Here is a 19,567-nt window from a genome sequence, read left to right as displayed (position 1 = left end):
TGTTTATTTATTTTTTGTCTACTTTGTTTGTATTTTTCTATGTTTGTGTCTTTTCTGTCTAATCTTGCAGGTTGGGATAATTAAACATGTTTTGAATGTACCTATTACATTTCATTATCATATTTAAATTCATCTGACTATATTATAACATATTTTAAGTTTGCATTCTTATGTATTAGTACATGAGTTTTGAGTATCTCCAAGGTGGAGTGGAGGTCGTGTGGCTTGAGCAGCACTTGGTGACGCCTTGGCCTGCTCAGTCGTCCTCCTGGATCCACACTCTTCACATATATTTTATATAATTTACTTGTATCAAACATTCTATCGATGAAATTTGTAAACTGTGATCTTTTTGTTCTTTTCTGTACATGCAGCATATTGCATGCCTGTCCGTGCTGGTAGAGGGATCCTCCCTGTGGCTCTTCCTGAGGTTTTCCATCTTTTTTCCCCTGTTTTTTTAATGTGGCAAGTTTTTCCTCACTTGACTCAAGGGTCTAAGGTCAGAAGATGTTCAGTGCACAGATTGAAAAGCCCACTGGCGCAATGTGATTGTGAGTTTGAGCTACATAAATAAAATTAATTTAATTTGATAGAGTTTACTTATTTGTGAGGATGCTTATTAATGTTGCCTATTGCATTTTATGGAACCTGCGTAGTTATACAGTAAAATCACAAAATAGCAGCACTCCTGCTGTTTTTTTGCGCATTTCTGCACATTACTTGCGCAGAGTGACGCTTCAGAATCTTCACCTTTGACCTCTCGGCGCTGGGGAGAGAGTTGAGCCAATCATCGTGCTCGTTGTTGAGAGGTGCTCAAGTTTCTCGGAGGTCTTACCCTCTCGTCAACATGGTGAGTACAATCATTCAAAAGAATATGTTATTAACTGTAAAGTACAAAAAACAATAACTGACGATTGTGAATGTCTACTTATTCTGCGTGTGTTTAATAGCCGGCTCATTGTCTCCGCGATGTTATAACAATGTCGCACGTCCCAGAACATCACAGGTTAGCATGTCGTGTTAGCGCTGAGCTAACATAGCGGCACACTCATACCGTCATGGTTCAGACTATGTCCTGAAGCCGATGCTAAGTATAAAATAAAAGTAGAGCCCACTAACAGGCACTTAGGTTTGCTAACGTGTATTGTTAGTAAGTACGTGTAGCGGTATTTACACATTTAAACTTGAGACAGGTGAAAGGCGTATTTAGCTAGTTGAACAGTTAGCCAACTAGCTTTAGCTAACTCTCAGGTTAGCTGCACTGTTTCCACAAACCATTCTTCTGTGCCAGGATTTAGACAGGGTTTAGCCATTCAAAACGAGCAGCACTTTACAAGGTGGCAGTTGACTAGCAAGTTAACATGATCCGATGCAAATGTGAGATACTTGACCATGTGTTCACGTAAAATGAATAAGGACAAACGACAGTGATCTGCTACTAGAGAGTCTGCCATACACTGCTAGCATTAACGTTATAACTAGCGCTACGTTAGCAGTTCATAGGTGTTTTGGTTACGTTAACATCAATGCATTTGATGTATCGTGTGCATATAAAATCACATGAAGTGGATTATTTAACCTTGATTAATGGAGCCCACAGCATTTTTTATTCACATTATATAACATTTCTAGAGGACTCGACTAAAACATAATTAACTTCTGGTTAGTTTGGGCAGCTAGACTTAAATGACATGTAGGCCTGATTGACGTTGTATACTTTGAATGTAGTGTTTGATTGTATGTGTGTCATTTAGTTTGTTACAGCCTGGATGTATGAAAGTATATTGGCAACAAAAGATATGTGAGAGCACTAAAAGTTAACCATCAGGAACACACACGGGCAGATATACAAGCAGAATCAGTTTGTGGTAAGGAGGGAAAGACACCTGAGCCTGAACAGGTGATTGGAGCATGCAAGAGAAACTAAAACCTGGGACAGCGGTGTTTTTTAACCACCAAAAGGAGACAAAGAGCAGTGTTGCAGTCTCCATTTTATGCTAAAAATCAAAATCAGAGTGGAAATCAGAGTAACTCATGGTATAATTCATGATACACTGTCCATAATAACAACAATATCACAATTTAGTTATTCTGCTATAAACATCAGAGCCAAAGTAGCAACTTTTTCAATTAGTTTATTTTATCAGCCATCTGACAGAAAAATCACAGATACCAATAATTGGGAAGTGCTGAAAATCGGCCCCGATAATCGGTCCAACCCTAAATTACTAGTTACTTTGCAGATCCAGATTACTCAGTGTTTATAGGCTGCTAATTGTGACGTGTTACCAATCAGATAGTGTTGTGGGCAGGATGTTGTGAGAGGATGCTGCATCAGAGCCAAAGTAGCACATTTTTTAATTGGTATATTCAGCAATCTGACTAAAAAAACACATAATATCGATTGTCAGACAAATGCTGAATATTGGCCCTATAATCGGTCTACCCCTAATCAATACATTGCAAGACAATCATATAACGATGCATCACGATATGCGTCCAACCAAAGAGTACAAAATGTCCCTAAAGATGAATAATGAAGTATAGAAAAAGTACATTGGGAGTATTGGCTTAGTGCCTCTTTACCGCACACACACTGAATGCAACTTGCTTATTTTCATGTGTGCTGTCATTCAATTGTTAAATAGTCACCAACTGTTCTGGAGGTCAAATGGTTTAAATGAAGAATACAACTATGCCTCGCTAAGTTCTTTTGGTGTAATGAAGTAGTGACTCTGGTAAGTCATATTGTCAGGGGAACCTATTAAGAGCACCTGCATCTTTTAATAAAAATACTGATATTTGGCGACAGTTTATCTATAACTTGTCCCACCCCTTGTATTTAAGCTATTATGATAGAGTAATTAGATAGTTTTAAAGAACATAGTACCTATAAATCATCATGGCCGCAGTAGCTTTGTTATTAGAGAGAATAATTGTTCGAACAAATAAGTGAAAAATATTTATGAATGAGGCTCATTGTCACTTCTGAGTGGAACGCTGCCCCCAGAAATCTAGTGAGCCTGATATATGGTGGTCTGGTTTACTGTGATCTGGTCAAACTGTGGGATTAGAAAAATACAAATGGATTGAAAACCATCATAGTATTAATAAAAGATTATAATGGCCTGTGACTACATCCAGAATGACATCATTTTCAGCATGATAAGGCATATAGGCATAAAATATGTAAATCGCACGTTGTCCTAAATAGTTAACAAGTCGTCACGTGCTTCTTTACAGAGGAGCACTTACTGAAAGCTGAATTTGTGCAGACTGTAACTTTGAGAAAGACATGACCCTGACCTCCCGATGTGAGTGTGTCCTCTTGCAGCTTGCCAGTAAAAAATGGCAAGCGACCTCTTAAGATGAAGCTGCTGCACCAGCTGGAGGAACTTGAGGGAGCAGACTCAGATTAAAGCTCACACATGATTGGGTTTGCACGCTCAACTCTGATTCTTCACTTACATATCCATGCCTGTGCACTCTTTATGGTTGACTTGCAGATCAAGTCGAGGCCAGAATTTGTTTTCATGTCTCTCAGATCTTTTGTTGTCAGTGTACTTCCATATAGGTGTACCGAGCTAAAATGAATGCAGACTTAAACAACAGCCCTGCACTAAATCATGTTCAAGGTTATAATATTCTGTTTTTTTTTGTTAATACAGTTTAGAGAGGTTTAATTTCTTGGTTTTCTGATGATCTAGGAGGCTGTAGTTTGTGGTGTTATTAAATTGTACTGCCTCATATGAGAGGTGTCTCTTAGTTTTTTCCCCCTCACACTCCTTTAATAAATATTGTGGAATGATATTACCTTTTTTAAACTCTGAAAATGGATATTCATTTACTCCTTTAATCATATTTAACTGTAAGTGTGAAATGTATCATTTAACCTACTGTCCTCATCATTAAATGTAGCGTTAATGAGAAACAGGTCGTGCATGTCATGGTAAAACTTTATTTTCACCTCAGCTACAGTGTTAATTGTCATATTATAGCATGAAATTCTAATTTAACAACTTTTAAAGAAACTTAATGACATATCTGGAGACTCCGCGATGGTGGCTTTATTGAATTAAGCACGCTGCCTGCTAAATACGCATTACACCACCAGCTGCCGTGAGTTCACTAACTCTCTGTGGTGTTTCTTATTCATGACAGTCTTCATCGGAGGCAAATAATGGCCCGAGCCAAGCGCCACCTTATCCAGGTGTACCGCCCTCAGGGATACCTCCCCCATTTGTAAGTCAGTGACAGATATGTTTATGACAATTAGCTTTTCACCTCTTGTTTCCAGTCATCACACAGGGCTGTACTGAGAGTAGTTAATATTAAAGGACTTCATTATTGTTTAATCTAATCTAATGCATCTTTCTCTATCCCTCCACCTAGATGGGACCACCAGGAATACCGCCTCATTTCCCTCCCATTGGAATGCCTCCTATGGGACAACGACCGCCCAGCATGACACCCATGCCTCCTGGTATAATCCCCCCAGGTATAATGCCACCAATGGGGGCACCGCCAATGGGACAGGTGAGCATTGTATGAAGCTCAGAGGTCTGTCTCTTTGCAGCCTTTGTTTCTACTTTTACTGTTACACCATTATTCATCATGTTCTTAATCTGGGCCAGACAAGGATTTACCACCTTACACATCCCAAAAAACAAAAAAGCTAGATGGCAGACATTATTACTTTATTAAAGAAAGACACTTGGTGCTGGTGGTGGGCGGATCAACACAGAAATATTGATAAATCCACTCCCAAATGTCTCTGTTCTAGGATCAAACTTAATATTAGAAGATCGATATCTAAGCTCGGTTATTAATGGTAAATGTGTATTTTACCATCAACAGGGACACAGTAGAAAGTAATTTCGCTATGACCAGAATCTAGTATAAATAATACCCAGTTGACGGGAAATACTTCTCCTTCCACCTGTTATAGTCACATGCAAACTATCTGTCTCTATGAATCTATAAGACACCGCTCTGATAGAGCTGCTGTCAAGTGTGGAGTCTTTTCAAAACAGAAGTGATGCTGCATGTGATATTTATGTGAGGTACTGTAGCGACACCACAAACCTTGCCAAGCTTCTGAGATGTAGTCAAAATATAGAATATAATTTAGTAATGCAGTGACAGTCTGAAGAAGGGGTAAGAACGGTACTGATAGGGTGAGACGGACTTCATTCACAGTCGTGAGGAACTGGCATTATCCAGGCTCAGAGAGACGGGGTGTAGCGATTGGTGATGTTTATTACTGTCACTGATCGTGGGAAAGTGATACACGTCTGTCTAGTTTTTGTGCTGATGTTTAAACAATGGGTGTTAGCCGCATTCTTTAAAATATTGAGTGCAAAGTGTCAGTGTCGTATTGGTATTGGCGATACCAGCCTGGGTTTTATTATGGTATTGCACCGGAAAACAAACAAGTGACATGGCACACCACTACTTGGTGCTGCTCCTTTTTCCATTGTCACTTTGGTTGATGTTTTTCAAACTGTACTAATACAGTAAAACCTTTTTAGTTTGTAACTGCTCTGCCACTGACAAAGTGATTCTGCTGTTATTATCAGTTAGCAAATGTAAGATAGTTAAAGAAAAAAAGTTTTTCGTTATAACTTGGATTATCTTTGAATTCCCTCCTCAATGGTTTTAGAAGTGTTAATAGAAGTGTTAATAACACTATCTAAAAAAAAATATCCAAAAGTCATACTTCAGTAAAGGCAATAAATGTACTTGTGTATCAAAAGTACAAGTTGAAGTAAATTAATAATTATACATATATTAACATGTAAATGTTGAACATCCATCACAGTTTACAGACAGACTTTGACTTTGTTACAGTAGATGAGTGCACTCATGAATTTTCCTGTGTACTGAGGAAATGATGGGTGCATTCACTTTTGGTTTTACCTTGTAAAAATAAACCAATCTGGCAAAATTGTTATGTTTGCTTGATTAGAAACCTGCTGGCCAGCTGACGGCTCGCGTTCCTAAGCATGTTGGATGTATTTTAACACTGATGTCATTCTGAGATCTCAGAAATGACCTTGAGTGCACATTATCATAGCTAAGAGATGTTGGTCAGAAATGAACACAATCTAAATAAGTTGTAATAAGTTTACCTTCAACTCAATCATTTAAAAGTAACTTTTGACTTCCCTTTTTTGTTAAGCACTTCTACACTGAGGCTGATGTGTTCGACATTGAAAAATATCTATTAAACGAATAATAATAATAAACTTTATTTATGTAGCATTTTTTAAAACAAGGTTACAAAGTGCTTCACAGAAAGGGAAAGGAAATAAAAACAAACAGCAGCTAAAAACAGCTCAAATGAAGAACAGTAGTTTTAAAGAAAGACACTAAAAATGACAGCAAAAGCATTATGAACATTTAGGGATAAAAGTCAATCAATTCCTTCCTTCATATGTGACTCCACCCTCAGTGGACTGAATACTGCTGAGGTAGTTTTTTTTTAATTAAATGTATTTGTTTGTCTTTTTAAAGCAAAAATTGTCCACATTTAGTCAGCATATGTGGTCCTGTCATGCACATAAATAGGTGTGATATTGGGGGGTGTTTGATCAAGGTGCCAGCAACACAAGTCTGAAAAGGTGGTGAGGCGTTGTAGTTTGGTGTGTTGCTGCTTCACAGATCACAAGCTGTGGCATCACACCATTAAATAAGCACAGCAGAATCAGTTTCAGTCTCACCTTCACCCCCAGCTGCCAGCCGCTCATCTCACACACAGACGTACATACACACCAGCACGCTGTCTCACACTGTGTCTTAAACTTCTGCCTGCACTAGGTGGTATGGAAATGCCAGATGAATATTTCATGATGCTTCTTTTATTAGATGCCAGGCATGATGCCACCTATGATGCCAGGGATGATGATGCCCCCTCGCATGCCAGCTGCGGCTGTACAACCGACGGGACCGGTAACCCTCCTCACTACTCGTTCATCCATCCTCTGCTTCGCACATCTTTTAAAAATACACTGAGATGCTAAATGATCATGTGCACAGGATCTGTTACTGTCGGATATGAAAACATTGTCATTCTATTTTTAAAACATCACTATATTTTTAACCACGTGTTGGAATGAGACAGCCGAAAAAAACACTTGAATACAGTGTGTAATTAAAATCAAAATGAACACCTGCGTCCAATATGTCCCTGATTGTCACTTTTTGTCTTCACTTGGGCTCAGCTGTGAATCACTGTAAAAGTAATGAAACACATGAGCCCCTCACTGTTCATCTTGTGTTAATTTTTATTTTTTACTGAGTACTACACAAGTTATGCAAATGAGCAATCTGAAAGATTTATTGTGACAACAAGCAGGCGGCTTTAGAGATCCACTTAATCATCACAAGAATATTTTTGCATCTTGAGGGTAGGAGTTTTGCACTAATTAGGAAAGCTTTGTCAGTTACTGCTTATTGTGAATGATGAGTCTGTATTCCCAGCTGAATTCACCATTCAGTGGTAGAGATGCACTGGTATAAGCGTCCAGATTTGTGAGTGTTTTCTCATGGGGAACAATCCACTAATAAAATTGTCTTTTTCCACAGCCTGGTGTTGACTCCACAGGTAAGAAGATCCTTCATTTGTCACTCACAAACTATATTTTTGCACATTTTTGTACTAATCTGAAAATACATATCCTGACTCGCTTCTGTTTTAATCCTCACAGCTGCTGCACCTGGAACAGCTGTAAGTGTAACCTAATTTTTCCTGATAACGCAAGATTACAATTTTGCTTTCACATAATTGACTCATGAATTTTGTCTAATGTCTTTTCAATAACTGCAGTTTTGTCAACCTTTCGTTTGTTCCTTTGTCCCCTGCAGAGCACCACAAATGGATCTCCACAGGACGACCAGCCAAAGAAGGTTTGTGCATGTTGAAAATGGAAAGATTATTGTGTTGGCGATCTTAACTAGGACCGATAAAAGCATTTAAAATACGTAGAGCCACATTAAGTGGTGTCTTGCTGTTCCTTTTTATTTTCAACACTGAAATGGTTGAATTATCTCTTGTTTTCATCTGCCTCAGAAGTCCCTGTGGACCGAACATAAATCACTGGATGGGAAGACCTATTATTACAATACGGAGACTAAGCAGTCCACATGGGAGAAACCAGATGACCTCAAATCTCCTGCAGAGGTACAAACCTTAATCACTCACATCACACCTTTAGCGTCTACTTTTAAAGTGCCCAAAAATAACCATTTGCTTACTGACTTACATATTCACTAGAGCTGCAACAATAATAGATTAATTAATTAATTGTTTCAGTAATTTTCCAAGCAAAAGTGTCAAACATTTGCTGGTTGGAACTTCTTAAGAATATTCAGAATATGCAGCTTAACAGCAGGGTTAACTACCTGAAACACTAACAAACGTGGCGTTTTCCTGTATCAGTTACACCTCGTCATTCATTCTTATCAACATACTTCAGGTATATGTTTTGTGTGTGTTTTCTTTATCTTCTGAGAAACAGGGTACACAATTCTGTGAGATTAAATGTGCCACAAGTAGTCGATAATCAATTAGTTGAATTTTGGGTGTCGCGATATACCGGTATTGAATCTAGTTGTGATATTTACAAAATGAAATATTGATATTGTTAAAAATACATCGCCTGGTGGCAGTAAGGCACCTTAAAACTAGTTGTCAGTGGTACAGTGAATAAAAAGTTGTTAATTCGAGTCTCCCTAAATAAATGCAATTAAATTCTTGGATTGTATCCCAACATCACATTTCACTTTCCCTTCTATTTTCTCTCCTTTTAGCAAATGCTGGGTAAATGCCCTTGGAAGGAGTACAAGTCAGACACAGGGAAGCCTTATTATTACAACTCTCAGACGAAGGAGTCCAGATGGACCAAACCCAAAGAGCTGGAGGATCTGGAAGGTAAAGACCTGCAGTCTGATGATGTCAAACCTGCTGTGAGAAATACTGTGATGGTCCTTACTGAGCCAGGCTGCGCTCCATGGCTGAGCCTTTAACGGCATGATGATTGACATGCCCGCTGAGGAGGTTTTGGGCAGCACTGAAGTACAAACACAAGAAGCACAAATACAGGAACACATGATGGCTCCTACTGCACATTTATCTCTGTGCCATCCTCTTATCTGCAGTACGCTTTGAAATGAAAACAAGTACCCTAACAGCTATCTCCTTTTGTCTATTCCAGCTATGATCAAAGCAGAGGAAAATGGGTAAGAGCTTCCTGTTTACCTTTGGTTAGCCATGCACCATGTATAATAAACAACACATACAGCGGTTATTAAAAGTGATTTCTTCCTCCATCAAAAGCTTTCTATTTCATTATTAATACGGCTGTGGACTTCAGCATCATTGTCCTAGTATTCTTGTCATCATGTGGTGTGATTTGTCATGCTCTGAATCCAGAACGGCAGAGGCAGTGGCTCCGGGCACCACAGCAGCTCCTCCAGTGCAAGCAGATAATACAGCCACTATGGCAACCGTAATGGAGGCGGAAACTGCAACAGCGGTCTCAGAGGAACACCTGTCTCAGGCGGCCGTGCATCACACAGCTGAGGTCAAGACTGCAGATGCACCTGTGGCGTCCTCAGAGAGCATTGCCGCCACAGAGGCCGCAGCCAGGTAAACAATAATGTCTGACACAGGGACAGGTAATGTCTCCTGTACTCAGATATACACTGTATACATCAAGCCAAAGCCATAGAGTCACAATGACACTGGGTTCATGTACACAGGAACCTTTCAACGTGGATCAGGTGGCCTGTTTTTGTGTTTCATTAATTTATGTGATAAATGTTTGATGCGAACACGACCAGGTTAATCCATCTTCTTCTGCCCGCAGTGTTGAAGTCGTAAAGGAAGAACGACCAGAACTTCAGAAGAAAACTTACAAGTGGAACACGAAAGAAGAGGCCAAGCAGGCCTTCAAAGAGCTGCTGAAGGAGAAGGTGAGTCAGGCTGTCAAATAGGGTCAACATTTATGTGAACTAGAGGCCACGTGCTATAGGTGAGTGCATGTTCACATAACTTGACATTTAGCATGCTGGCCTGGACATACATTAGTATCCATTAATGTACTCTTATCTGTGTAGCAGCACCATACAAACTTCATCTGTGGGGTTTGGTCAGCCCCCAGGATTGTAAAAGACTTCATATTGCTTGTGCCATCACAGCTACATAAACTGTACAGCTGATGCATCATAAACGGGAGAAGAGCTCAGTTTGCAATGCAAAAAAGCCAAGAGTTTATGCTGCCTTCGAAATGAAACTCAAGGTTACAACATGAGAAGTCATGTACACAATATACTTAGAGTTCAAATGGTTATGTCATGGGGTCAGCGGTGCTGTGAAACAGTGTGTAGAAACCACCAGGCTAACAATTTAGCAAGCAAGTGAGTGGGTTACAAAGTGCAGAAAATGCAATCACATTATATTAACTTACAGTCTACTAAAAAATTAACTTCCATGGCCTCTGCTATTTCTGAAAAAGAAAGCAAAATGTGTAAAAACCTTCAGAAAATTCGAAGTGAGGGTGTTCAAATGGAAACTTCTTCTCATGAACAGGATAAACATGACTCTATTTGAAGGCAGCATCTGTCCAGACAATTCGGCATCAATGCAATTCATCAGTAATTATGGGCTTGTTGTTTTAAAATTGTTACTACATAAGCCATCTATGTCTAGATAGCAAATGTTTAGTTCTTTAAAAAATGCTGCTGCCTGTCTCTTCAATGCATTTTAGTTTGGTAATAATAATCCTGATACAGCCATGTTAAACCTCATGTTAAAGTAGTGCCTTACAGCAAGTGCTCTATTTTATTAATAAGTGATGCCGCTTCCCTGATCAACATCAGTCGACTTTGGATACAGAAGTCAGCCTCATATATTTTCATCAAAGTAACTCCAATAAGTGTTTTGGTGATTGAGTTGTACGCCCTTATACTTGGAAGGTTTGTTTGTCAGGGATGTTCATTATAAATTATTAAATTGAATCATTGGTGTCAGACCAATGATCTATTTTTTTATCTTAGAGCTGTGGAATATAAAATCATCCATCTTTGCTCGTTACATTTTAGCCTTTCTTACCCCTCAGGTGTGTATAAACTACACGTTAGGACTTTTTGATTTCCCAAAATTTCAAATTATCGATAATCTTATGATCATGAGAAGCAGTTAATCGTCGGTTTTTGGCTGACAAATAGTCCATCTCATGTGTGCTTATTTGTTTTTTAAGCTTAATTAAACCACGTCAGCAGCACATCCTTTGCATTTTGATCTGAATCTAATCCCTGTCCCTCCTCATGAACCCCTGTGAGGTCTTAGCACGATTGTTAAGCTTCGCCTCCTGTTGCTGTGGATGTGTTGTGCGTTCGGTCACAAAGGAGGCCTAGCGCCTCCCACCTTGAATGCTGCTATATTTAGGCTCATTTTAATTTTGTGCACAAAGCTCTCCTCTGAGATTGCTTGCCATTTCCTGCAAGATCTTAATGGCTCTGTCTTTATGATTAGCTTTATTGGATCAAAGGCACAGGGCTGGCTGGGATTAAGACAGTGAGAGAAAGTGGCATGCCTCAGTGAGTTAGAATAACTGTGACAACTGACAAGACAGGCACACGGTGGAGTCAGTTTATAATGGATGGCGGAGTCACTCGCTGGAAGAGGCAAATGGCAGAAAGGGCGCTTATAGAAGTCCTCAGTGGCACTTCTTTGAATTATTGCCACTCCACACCTCTTAACCCTGTATCTATTAGTAATTAAGAAAATGTATGAAGGCAAAGCAGCACAGCTCCTTTTTCTGCCTGTCTCTCGTGCATTAAAGGGCAATAAACAATCAGTTTTCCTTCATCTGTTGTTTGAAAGTGTTAGAAATATGACAGCTAAATTGAACTTCTCAGTTCGAGAGTACAGTCCCTCATGACTTTGAATTGTATTTTCTATATTTCAGGGTGTGTCCTCAAACTCCTCTTGGGAACAGGCTATGAAAATGATTATCAATGATCCTCGCTACAGGTACACTATTCGCCTGAGATCAGTTCATTTTATTTGTTTTGTCTTTTAAATCACATTTATTTTATGACATTTTAGTACGTTTTACTCTCTTTTGAATGTGTTAATTAATTTAACTTTGATCACTTTTAGTTTGTCTTATTGTCGTGTTTAAGTTGTGTTCAGTTTTTATTGTAAAGTACTTTGTTTTGAAAGATGCTAAAGTAAAGTTAGTAATGCTTTATAGTAACCATTAATAATACATGGTAAATGAATAGTTAATTAATCTTTAGTTGATATTTATTTCCACTTTAAACAATGAAATGTTTTATAAATGATTAATTAAGCAGTTATTTATTGTGAAGTTGTGTAATTCTCACTTTTCTATGTCAACGAAGTGCTCTTCCCAAACTGAGTGAGAAGAAACAGGCGTTCAATGCATACAAAGTCCAAACAGAGAAAGAAGAAAAAGAGGAGGCCAGGATTAAATACAAGGAGTCCAAAGAGACCTTTCAGAGGTTCTTGGAGAACCACGAGAAGATGACATCTACCACCAGATACAAGTAAGAGCTGCAGAGGTCTCACTCTAACATATTGTTTTTTTTTTTTCCTGCATTGACTCGTGCTTCCGTGAATTGTCAATATGATTATGCAGATGGGATCAGTGAAAGGTCATTTATGGCTTGTGCACGCCATCGTGCAGTCCTGGCACTGTTAGCTTCCACTTAAACTGCTTTGACCTGTTAGTTCTTGTCACATTGAATTGTGTTCACCCTAACTTAATGTTGCTAGGTCACAATTTAGTGAACAAGAGGACTTAAGGAATATTGTGATTTGTTGGTTCTGATGTTCATTTTGAATTTGGATCTACGCTCTCTTTTATCCTCTTATCATTTTCAATTATTTTCACACACAAATGCAACAAAGATGCCAGAAACTACAATGAAAAAGAGCATCTTTTTTACACAATGTGTACCTATATAGTTGGTTCAGTTTCTTTTCTTCACGTGCAGTCAAGAGTTATGTATTGGAAATGATGCAGACAACATTCAAATCAAAAGTTTGATCCTTGGTCTTTCATGTGACATCCAGCTCACTACGGTTTGGCATTTGGGTGAAAGTCATCATGATGGACAGATTGATGAGTGACCTTGACAAAGAGCCAGTTTGAGAGTCAGCTGGCACTAGTGTTGTTGTGGTGACTGGTGCAGTAATCTGGGATGGCACACAACAGGCAGTTGGACAGGATAATGGGGCTGTCTGATGGTGGTTCTGTGTATCTCTTTGCATTTAAAACCTTATTTCACTGCAGTCAACCATCATTTTGACGTTAAGTTTGGATCAGCCACAAAGGAAATAAAATGTTTTCAGTGCACATCATGAAAGACAGCTCTTTTTAAGAAGTTCAACTGTGCGGTTTCCTTGTTATTTACACAAGTTTCACATTAACTCAGATGAATTACACTAAGCATTATATCAATGCTTTAACGGTGAATTTGGCTGGTGAAATGCTGCCCTCATGTGGTTAATTGTGTGAACATATTTCCTAAATGAATGTGTGTGTATTTGAAATACAGGAAAGCAGAACAGATGTTTTGTGAGCAAGAGGTGTGGAGCTGTGTACCAGAGAGAGACAGGCTGGAGATCTATGAAGATGTGTTGTTCTACCTTGCTAAGAAGGAGAAGGTAAGGCTTTAGTCTTTAGTTCAGTCTTCAAGTTTCTTTCTGGCTTTGATAACATCCTAATTTCCTCCTTTACAAATCGTTTTCAGGAGCAAGCCAAGCAGCTAAGGAAGAGGAACTGGGAGGCTCTGAAGAACATTTTGGACAACATGGCCAACGTCACATACCGCACCACCTGGTCTGAAGCCCAGCAGTACCTGCTAGACAATCCTACCTTTGCAGAGGATGAGGAGCTACAAAGTATGAGAGCAGAAATCTTTGTTTACCCACTTTTGTTTGAAACGGATTGTATAAATGAGAAGACAAAGTTTAACCTGTCTTACACCACCGGTTCACTTGGGGTAAATTATTTGAGTTCTCCCTGCTGACAGTGATGTTATCTGCTCGCAGATATGGACAAAGAGGACGCTCTCATCTGTTTTGAGGAGCATATCCGGGCGCTGGAGAAGGAGGAGGAGGAAGAGAAACAGAAGACTCTTCTCAGAGAGAGGAGACGACAGCGCAAGAACAGAGAGGCCTTCCAGGTGAGACGGACCGGGTGGGAAAGCGCGTATCTGAAAACACTTACAAATTCGAAGTCACCACGTCAGGGAAAGAAATGCCAGCTAGATTTACTTTTCAACTTACATTTCTCACAGTCACAAAAAGGGCTATAAAAACATTGTGTATCAGTGGCTGTTGTGAATGTCAATTTTCTAATTACACGTTTTTCTCTCAGAAATTTCTGGATGAGCTCCACGACCACGGACAGCTCCACTCCATGTCTGCCTGGATGGAGATGTACCCGACACTGAGCTCAGACATCCGCTTTGCCAACATGCTGGGCCAGCCGGGTAAGGCAGCAGGCAGCAGCAGCACACGTGGCCTCACGCGTCTGCATGAGCTGAACGCTCTGAAGCACGTGGATGTGACATGCAGAGAAAACAGCACATGACATGAACACAGAAATAAAGCACACACAGCTCAGGATGTAAATACTGTATGGACCACGGGAGAGTATTGTTGCATAGGGATTTTATTTTTAATGCCATTCATTTTAGATTTGTTAATTTCTGTTTATTTATTACATTTCACAAAAACAATCTGCATAATTGTTTTGTATTTGCTTCATTGTTTTTGCATTTGTGTTGTGGCCGGCTACTTTTCTTTTTTTTTAAACATACTCTGCATTTTTTTAACCTATCCTGTCTCTTCTACAGGTTCAACTCCCCTGGATCTATTCAAGTTCTATGTGGAAGACCTGAAGGCCCGTTACCATGATGAAAAGAGGATCATTAAAGATATTCTCAAGGTAAGATTGTTGGTCCTCTTCTAGATTATGCTATTTATATCTGTCAAAGGATCAAACTGTTCACTGTACATCTGCTCAATAGAGTTTCCTTTAAGGAGGTTTTATAGTTTCTCATTTTATTTCATACAACTTTTTTATCTTCTGCTTCCTTTCTTGTGTGTTCTTGCGGGAACCACCAGGACAAAGGCTTTCTGGTGGAAGTCAACACCAGCTTCGAGGACTTTGGATCAGTCATCAGCTCAGACAAGAGGGCCACCACACTGGATGCAGGAAACATTAAACTGGCCTTCAACAGTGTAAGACTCCAGCTCTACATGTCATTTTTCCTTACTAGATTTTCACAAATCCTATATATCCTCTGTCCTCTGGAAACACAGATGCTGCTGAACAAGTATACTGATGAGATAACGTTTCAAAGTTAAGCCAAAAAAGGGCAAACATTTTGAGTACATAGCTTAAGGTTTAAGTTGATGTACACCTGATAATCGGCTCCCTAAGCCAGGTTTATCTGTGTGTTTGGTTCTCAGGCTTTTTTTTTTTGTTTTCATATTTTCATTCAGGGTTACTACGCAGTATGGAAAAATATAGAAAAGTATGGATTTGGATTTGAATAATTTCCAGTGTTTCCAGACTATTGGCCCCGTTCCCATTCTAAAATATAAAATTCAGAATTTCTGAAAACAAATTGATCAAACAAGCAGACTTTTTATGGTGTTTGAAGCAGGAAGCCAGCACAGCCTCGATGTTTATCACTGTGTGAGAGAGTGGTGGCCAGAACAAACTTGATAGCAAGGCAAGAGGTATGGCATACAACTGCTAACTCCTACGTAGAGCTGCCTCTACAGCTGTACATCACAGCCTGCAAAACTAAGTGCCTGATAACTGTACCAGTCTTGACATCCGCAACCAAACTAATTTAAAGTGAAATGCGGAAATATCTCGGAAATTGCATATATACATAGCACCACAAATAACCAAATGTTAAGCTTGTCTGAACATGTCTGAGTGATGCAGTTATCAGAAATGTAAACAGACACTCTTTTCTGTGCAAGGAAACCATAACTATACGTTTTCATACTTTGGTGTTAATCGATTTGTGTGAGCTACAGTTTTAGGGCAACTATTTGGCAACATAATAGAGTACATAGTCAGAATGTATCATTAATGTTAACAGCTGGATTTAAAAAACTTTTTTTTTTACATAAAACAATATGCTATTTTTACTCGGATGTCAAATGTGTTCTGAAATATCCACCAAGAGCTCTGGAAATGTGTCTGTAAAATGATGGGATTTTGAAATGGAAAATCTTTAGGAGCCCTGTTCATTGTTTAGATTTGTTAGATTAACCCATTTATCAACCTTTTTCTGTTTAGTTACTGGAGAAGGCAGAAGCCAGAGAGAGAGAGCGAGAGAAGGAGGAGGCCAGGAAGATGAAGAGGAAAGAAGCGGCCTTTAAAAACATGCTGAAGCAAGCGACACCACCACTGGAGCCAGAAAATACATGGGAGGGGGTATGTGGTTCAACTATTTTCCATTTAGATTAAACTCCCCGCCATTCAGTTCTAATAAAAGTGATAAACAGTGTTGTTTCTTTGCTCAAGTCATTGTACTCACTTTAAATTTCAGGTCAGAGAGAGATTCCTAAAAGAATCGGCCTTTGAAGACGTGACTCTGGAGTCGGAGAGGAAAAGGATATTCAAAGACTTCATGCATGTCTTAGAGGTAAGTCTGTCGTACCCAGTGGGAATGGGTTGAGAGTTAACTATCTTGGTGAGAAAGACAATGCCGATTTTTAACATGGCATGTTTTTAACAGCATGAATGCCAACATCACCACTCCAAGACAAAGAAGCACTCAAAGAAGTCCAAGAAGCATCACAGGAAGCGATCCCGCTCCCGATCGGTTCGTAGTCCATTTTATTAATCTACAACATGGCTGCTACTAACAATTATTTTTTATCGTTGGTTAATGTGTTGATTATTTTCATAATTAATTTATTAGTTGTTTGGTCTGTAAAATGTCTGAAAACGTCAACCAGTGTTTCCTAAAGCCCAAGATGATGTCTTCAAATGTCATGTTTTGTCCACAACCCAAAGAGTATTAGATTACTGCCAGAGAGATGTAAAGAAACCAGAAAATATTTACATTTAAGAAGTAGGAATCAAAGAATTGCAGCTATTTTATTCCTTAAAGAATTACTCATCGATTGATTTTTAATCTACGAGAAATGCTCCACATCATGCCTCGTTAATCTCACGGTTACTAACTTTGTCGACAGGGCTCTGAGTCTGAGGATGAGGAATACCACAAGAAGAAAAAGAGGTCACAGTCCAAGTCTCCCTCTGAACGCTCGTCTAGTGGAGAATCTGGTGGGTGGCTTTGAAAGCTGAGATGATCTATTTATTTATCATCTTGTGGAAGAAGTGCAGCCATATTGACATTTACTGACATTTTCTGCCTGAATCCAGAGAGAAGCTATAAAAAGTCCAAGAAGCACAAGAAGAAGGGCAAGAAGAGACGTCACAAGTCTGTAAGTATACAACCTATTATATGAAATATAAATGTGCGTGCTGCATTTGTATGTGCACTGACGGTGATTATGACAAACAGGCATCGCCAGACTCCGACAATGACAAGAAGGGAAGAGAGCGCGATGGGAAGCGTGAAAAGGACCTAGAGAAAGATAAAGAGAACGACAAGTCTCGGGGGAAATCACGCTCGGACTCTAAACAGAAGTCTCCTAAAAGGAAAGCGCCAAAGGAGGAGGTTGGTTTTGTTTATTACTATTGTGTACAAAGATTCCTTGGATATGAATAACAGTGTGAGTACACGTTGCCATGGTTAAGGAAACTGGGAGGCCTGAGGGAGCTTCACACTTGGCTTACTTTGTGAGGAAGCTCAGGCAGTCTGGTAGATAAGCTGAAGACCTTGGAGACGCTTCATCTTTATAATAAGCACGTATGAGAACTGGTCTCGGCTATTGGTTACAGACACTGTGTCTACCCCCTCCCTTATGGTTACTTCAAGGCTTTGATACCATATAAAGCTGAGACAAGTGTAAGAGGAATTTAAGATTTTGATACTTACCGGAGAGGTAAGCATCAAAATGTTAAATTCTTCTGATATCAGATTAAAAAAAATTACATATTTCAGTTAGGAAATATATTTGTAAATTGAAGATTTGACCCAGAAGTGTAAGTTTTCTTCATCAACTATTTTTTCCATGTAGTCCTCGCAAAATGGTGTTTTAATGGCTGTTGTCAAGGTTATCTAGATGTTGAAGTCAGAAAAGGTGATAGGTGACATTTAAAGCATCTCATTTTAGAGGCTTTTTGTGTGTGCGTGTGTGTATTATCATGGAGGGAAGTTTTTGTTTACCAGCCAGAAGTTGCTGAAATAGAGCTGTGCAATATGGTTTCATGCTGTTTTGAAAGGCTGTTAAAATATGAAGCCAATCAATTAGTATTGTGGGGACAAAATACAATAAAACCTCAAACCTAAGATGCTCATGTGATGTTTTACATCCGTAGTGCTTTTTAAAAAAAGAAACCAAATATAATCATATCTTTACCAAGACTGTCATTTTACAATCAAAATCTATAAGTCTTTACAGCAAATATTTTTCATCATATGGACAACACTGCACGAATGCAGGCAGGAAATCTGCATGAAGGCATCAAAACATGTGTATGTGACAGACCAGGGTCAGCAATAAGAATCCTGACCAGCCAAGTTTGTACCTATGTGAGGAATTACTTTCATAGTATGTCCATGGTTTGGTTATTTAAAGTATGAGATTTTGATCATGTCGCATAGCTCTTTGCTAAAATCTCAAGACGTGACTGTCAGATTGGTCTGTTTTATTAGCCATTATTAAAGGAGGTAGCCACTACCATTTCAAGATCGTCTTCTGAAAACTCATTGTCATCTTTTTGAGCCATTCTGAGTCTGTGTTTTCTGTGTTGTGTTCAGGGCGGCTGGGATACGTCAGGCAGTGAGCTGAGTGAAGGAGAGCTGGAGAAAAGAAGAAGAACTTTACTGGAACAGCTGGATGCACCTTGATGATCGCACTGCTGCTGCCCTTAAATGTATTTGTACACTTCGACGACCATGCATTCCCCTCCGAGCTCATCTGACTGTACTGCAGTGTTCATACGGACTGTGTGAGAGAACACCTTCATGGGAATGTGCTACACTGAGCTTATACACTTACTTGGTTACTAATTTGATATCAGGAAACTGATCAGCTGATCAATCTCTAAACGTCAGGATGTCTTTTTGTTGCTTTTGTTAGCTTTAACTATTTTTTTTTTTTTAGTTGACTGTAGCTGTACATGTTTTCCATCGCCAATAATTTTTTATATTCAATTAAGCGTATCTAAAATGTCACAGTGACTGAAACAGAGTTGAAGACTTTGTCATCATAACTGGAGCTATCCAGAGATAAAGAAAACATATTTTTGATTTGACCCCACTGAACTGCAGCTGTTCTTGAAGAATAAATAAAAGAAAGATTTTAATTGGAGCGTTTGTTAAAATTGAACTGTAGTGAAATGTAATAAAATACTGTTTCAATGGA

The 19,567-nt window shown here is 39.1% G+C and overlaps 1 protein-coding gene across 1 annotated transcript; it reads left to right on the top strand.

Annotated features, from left to right (window-relative positions):
- Positions 1 to 787: 787 nt before the first annotated feature.
- prpf40a (PRP40 pre-mRNA processing factor 40 homolog A) lies at positions 788 to 19,567 on the top strand. Its single transcript, XM_084363073.1, has 27 exons — positions 788 to 850; positions 4,162 to 4,242; positions 4,393 to 4,536; positions 6,868 to 6,951; positions 7,588 to 7,606; positions 7,710 to 7,729; positions 7,867 to 7,908; positions 8,072 to 8,182; positions 8,812 to 8,932; positions 9,216 to 9,240; positions 9,434 to 9,649; positions 9,870 to 9,975; positions 11,973 to 12,037; positions 12,412 to 12,576; positions 13,591 to 13,699; positions 13,786 to 13,936; positions 14,087 to 14,220; positions 14,415 to 14,529; positions 14,896 to 14,987; positions 15,167 to 15,283; positions 16,362 to 16,499; positions 16,615 to 16,710; positions 16,804 to 16,890; positions 17,267 to 17,357; positions 17,457 to 17,518; positions 17,599 to 17,754; positions 18,961 to 19,567. The coding sequence occupies exons 1-27, from the start codon at positions 848 to 850 to the stop codon at positions 19,048 to 19,050; spliced, it is 2,640 nt and encodes an 879-aa protein (XP_084219199.1). The 5' UTR covers positions 788 to 847; the 3' UTR covers positions 19,051 to 19,567.

Source organism: Pagrus pagrus, assembly GCF_965226575.1.
Source record: "Pagrus pagrus genome assembly, chromosome: 9".
Classification (NCBI taxonomy): Eukaryota; Metazoa; Chordata; class Actinopteri; order Spariformes; family Sparidae; genus Pagrus; species Pagrus pagrus.
Note: the sequence above shows the minus strand (reverse complement) of the source record. Positions and strands in the feature narration are given on the sequence as shown.

Bases quoted from the DNA above. Each gene is read 5' to 3' on its own strand.
- prpf40a (XM_084363073.1), top strand. The intron at 8,933-9,215 runs GTAAAGACCTGC...TGTCTATTCCAG, and splicing joins AGAGCTGGAGGATCTGGAAG to CTATGATCAAAGCAGAGGAA. The intron at 15,284-16,361 runs GTAAGACTCCAG...TTTTCTGTTTAG, and splicing joins TTAAACTGGCCTTCAACAGT to TTACTGGAGAAGGCAGAAGC.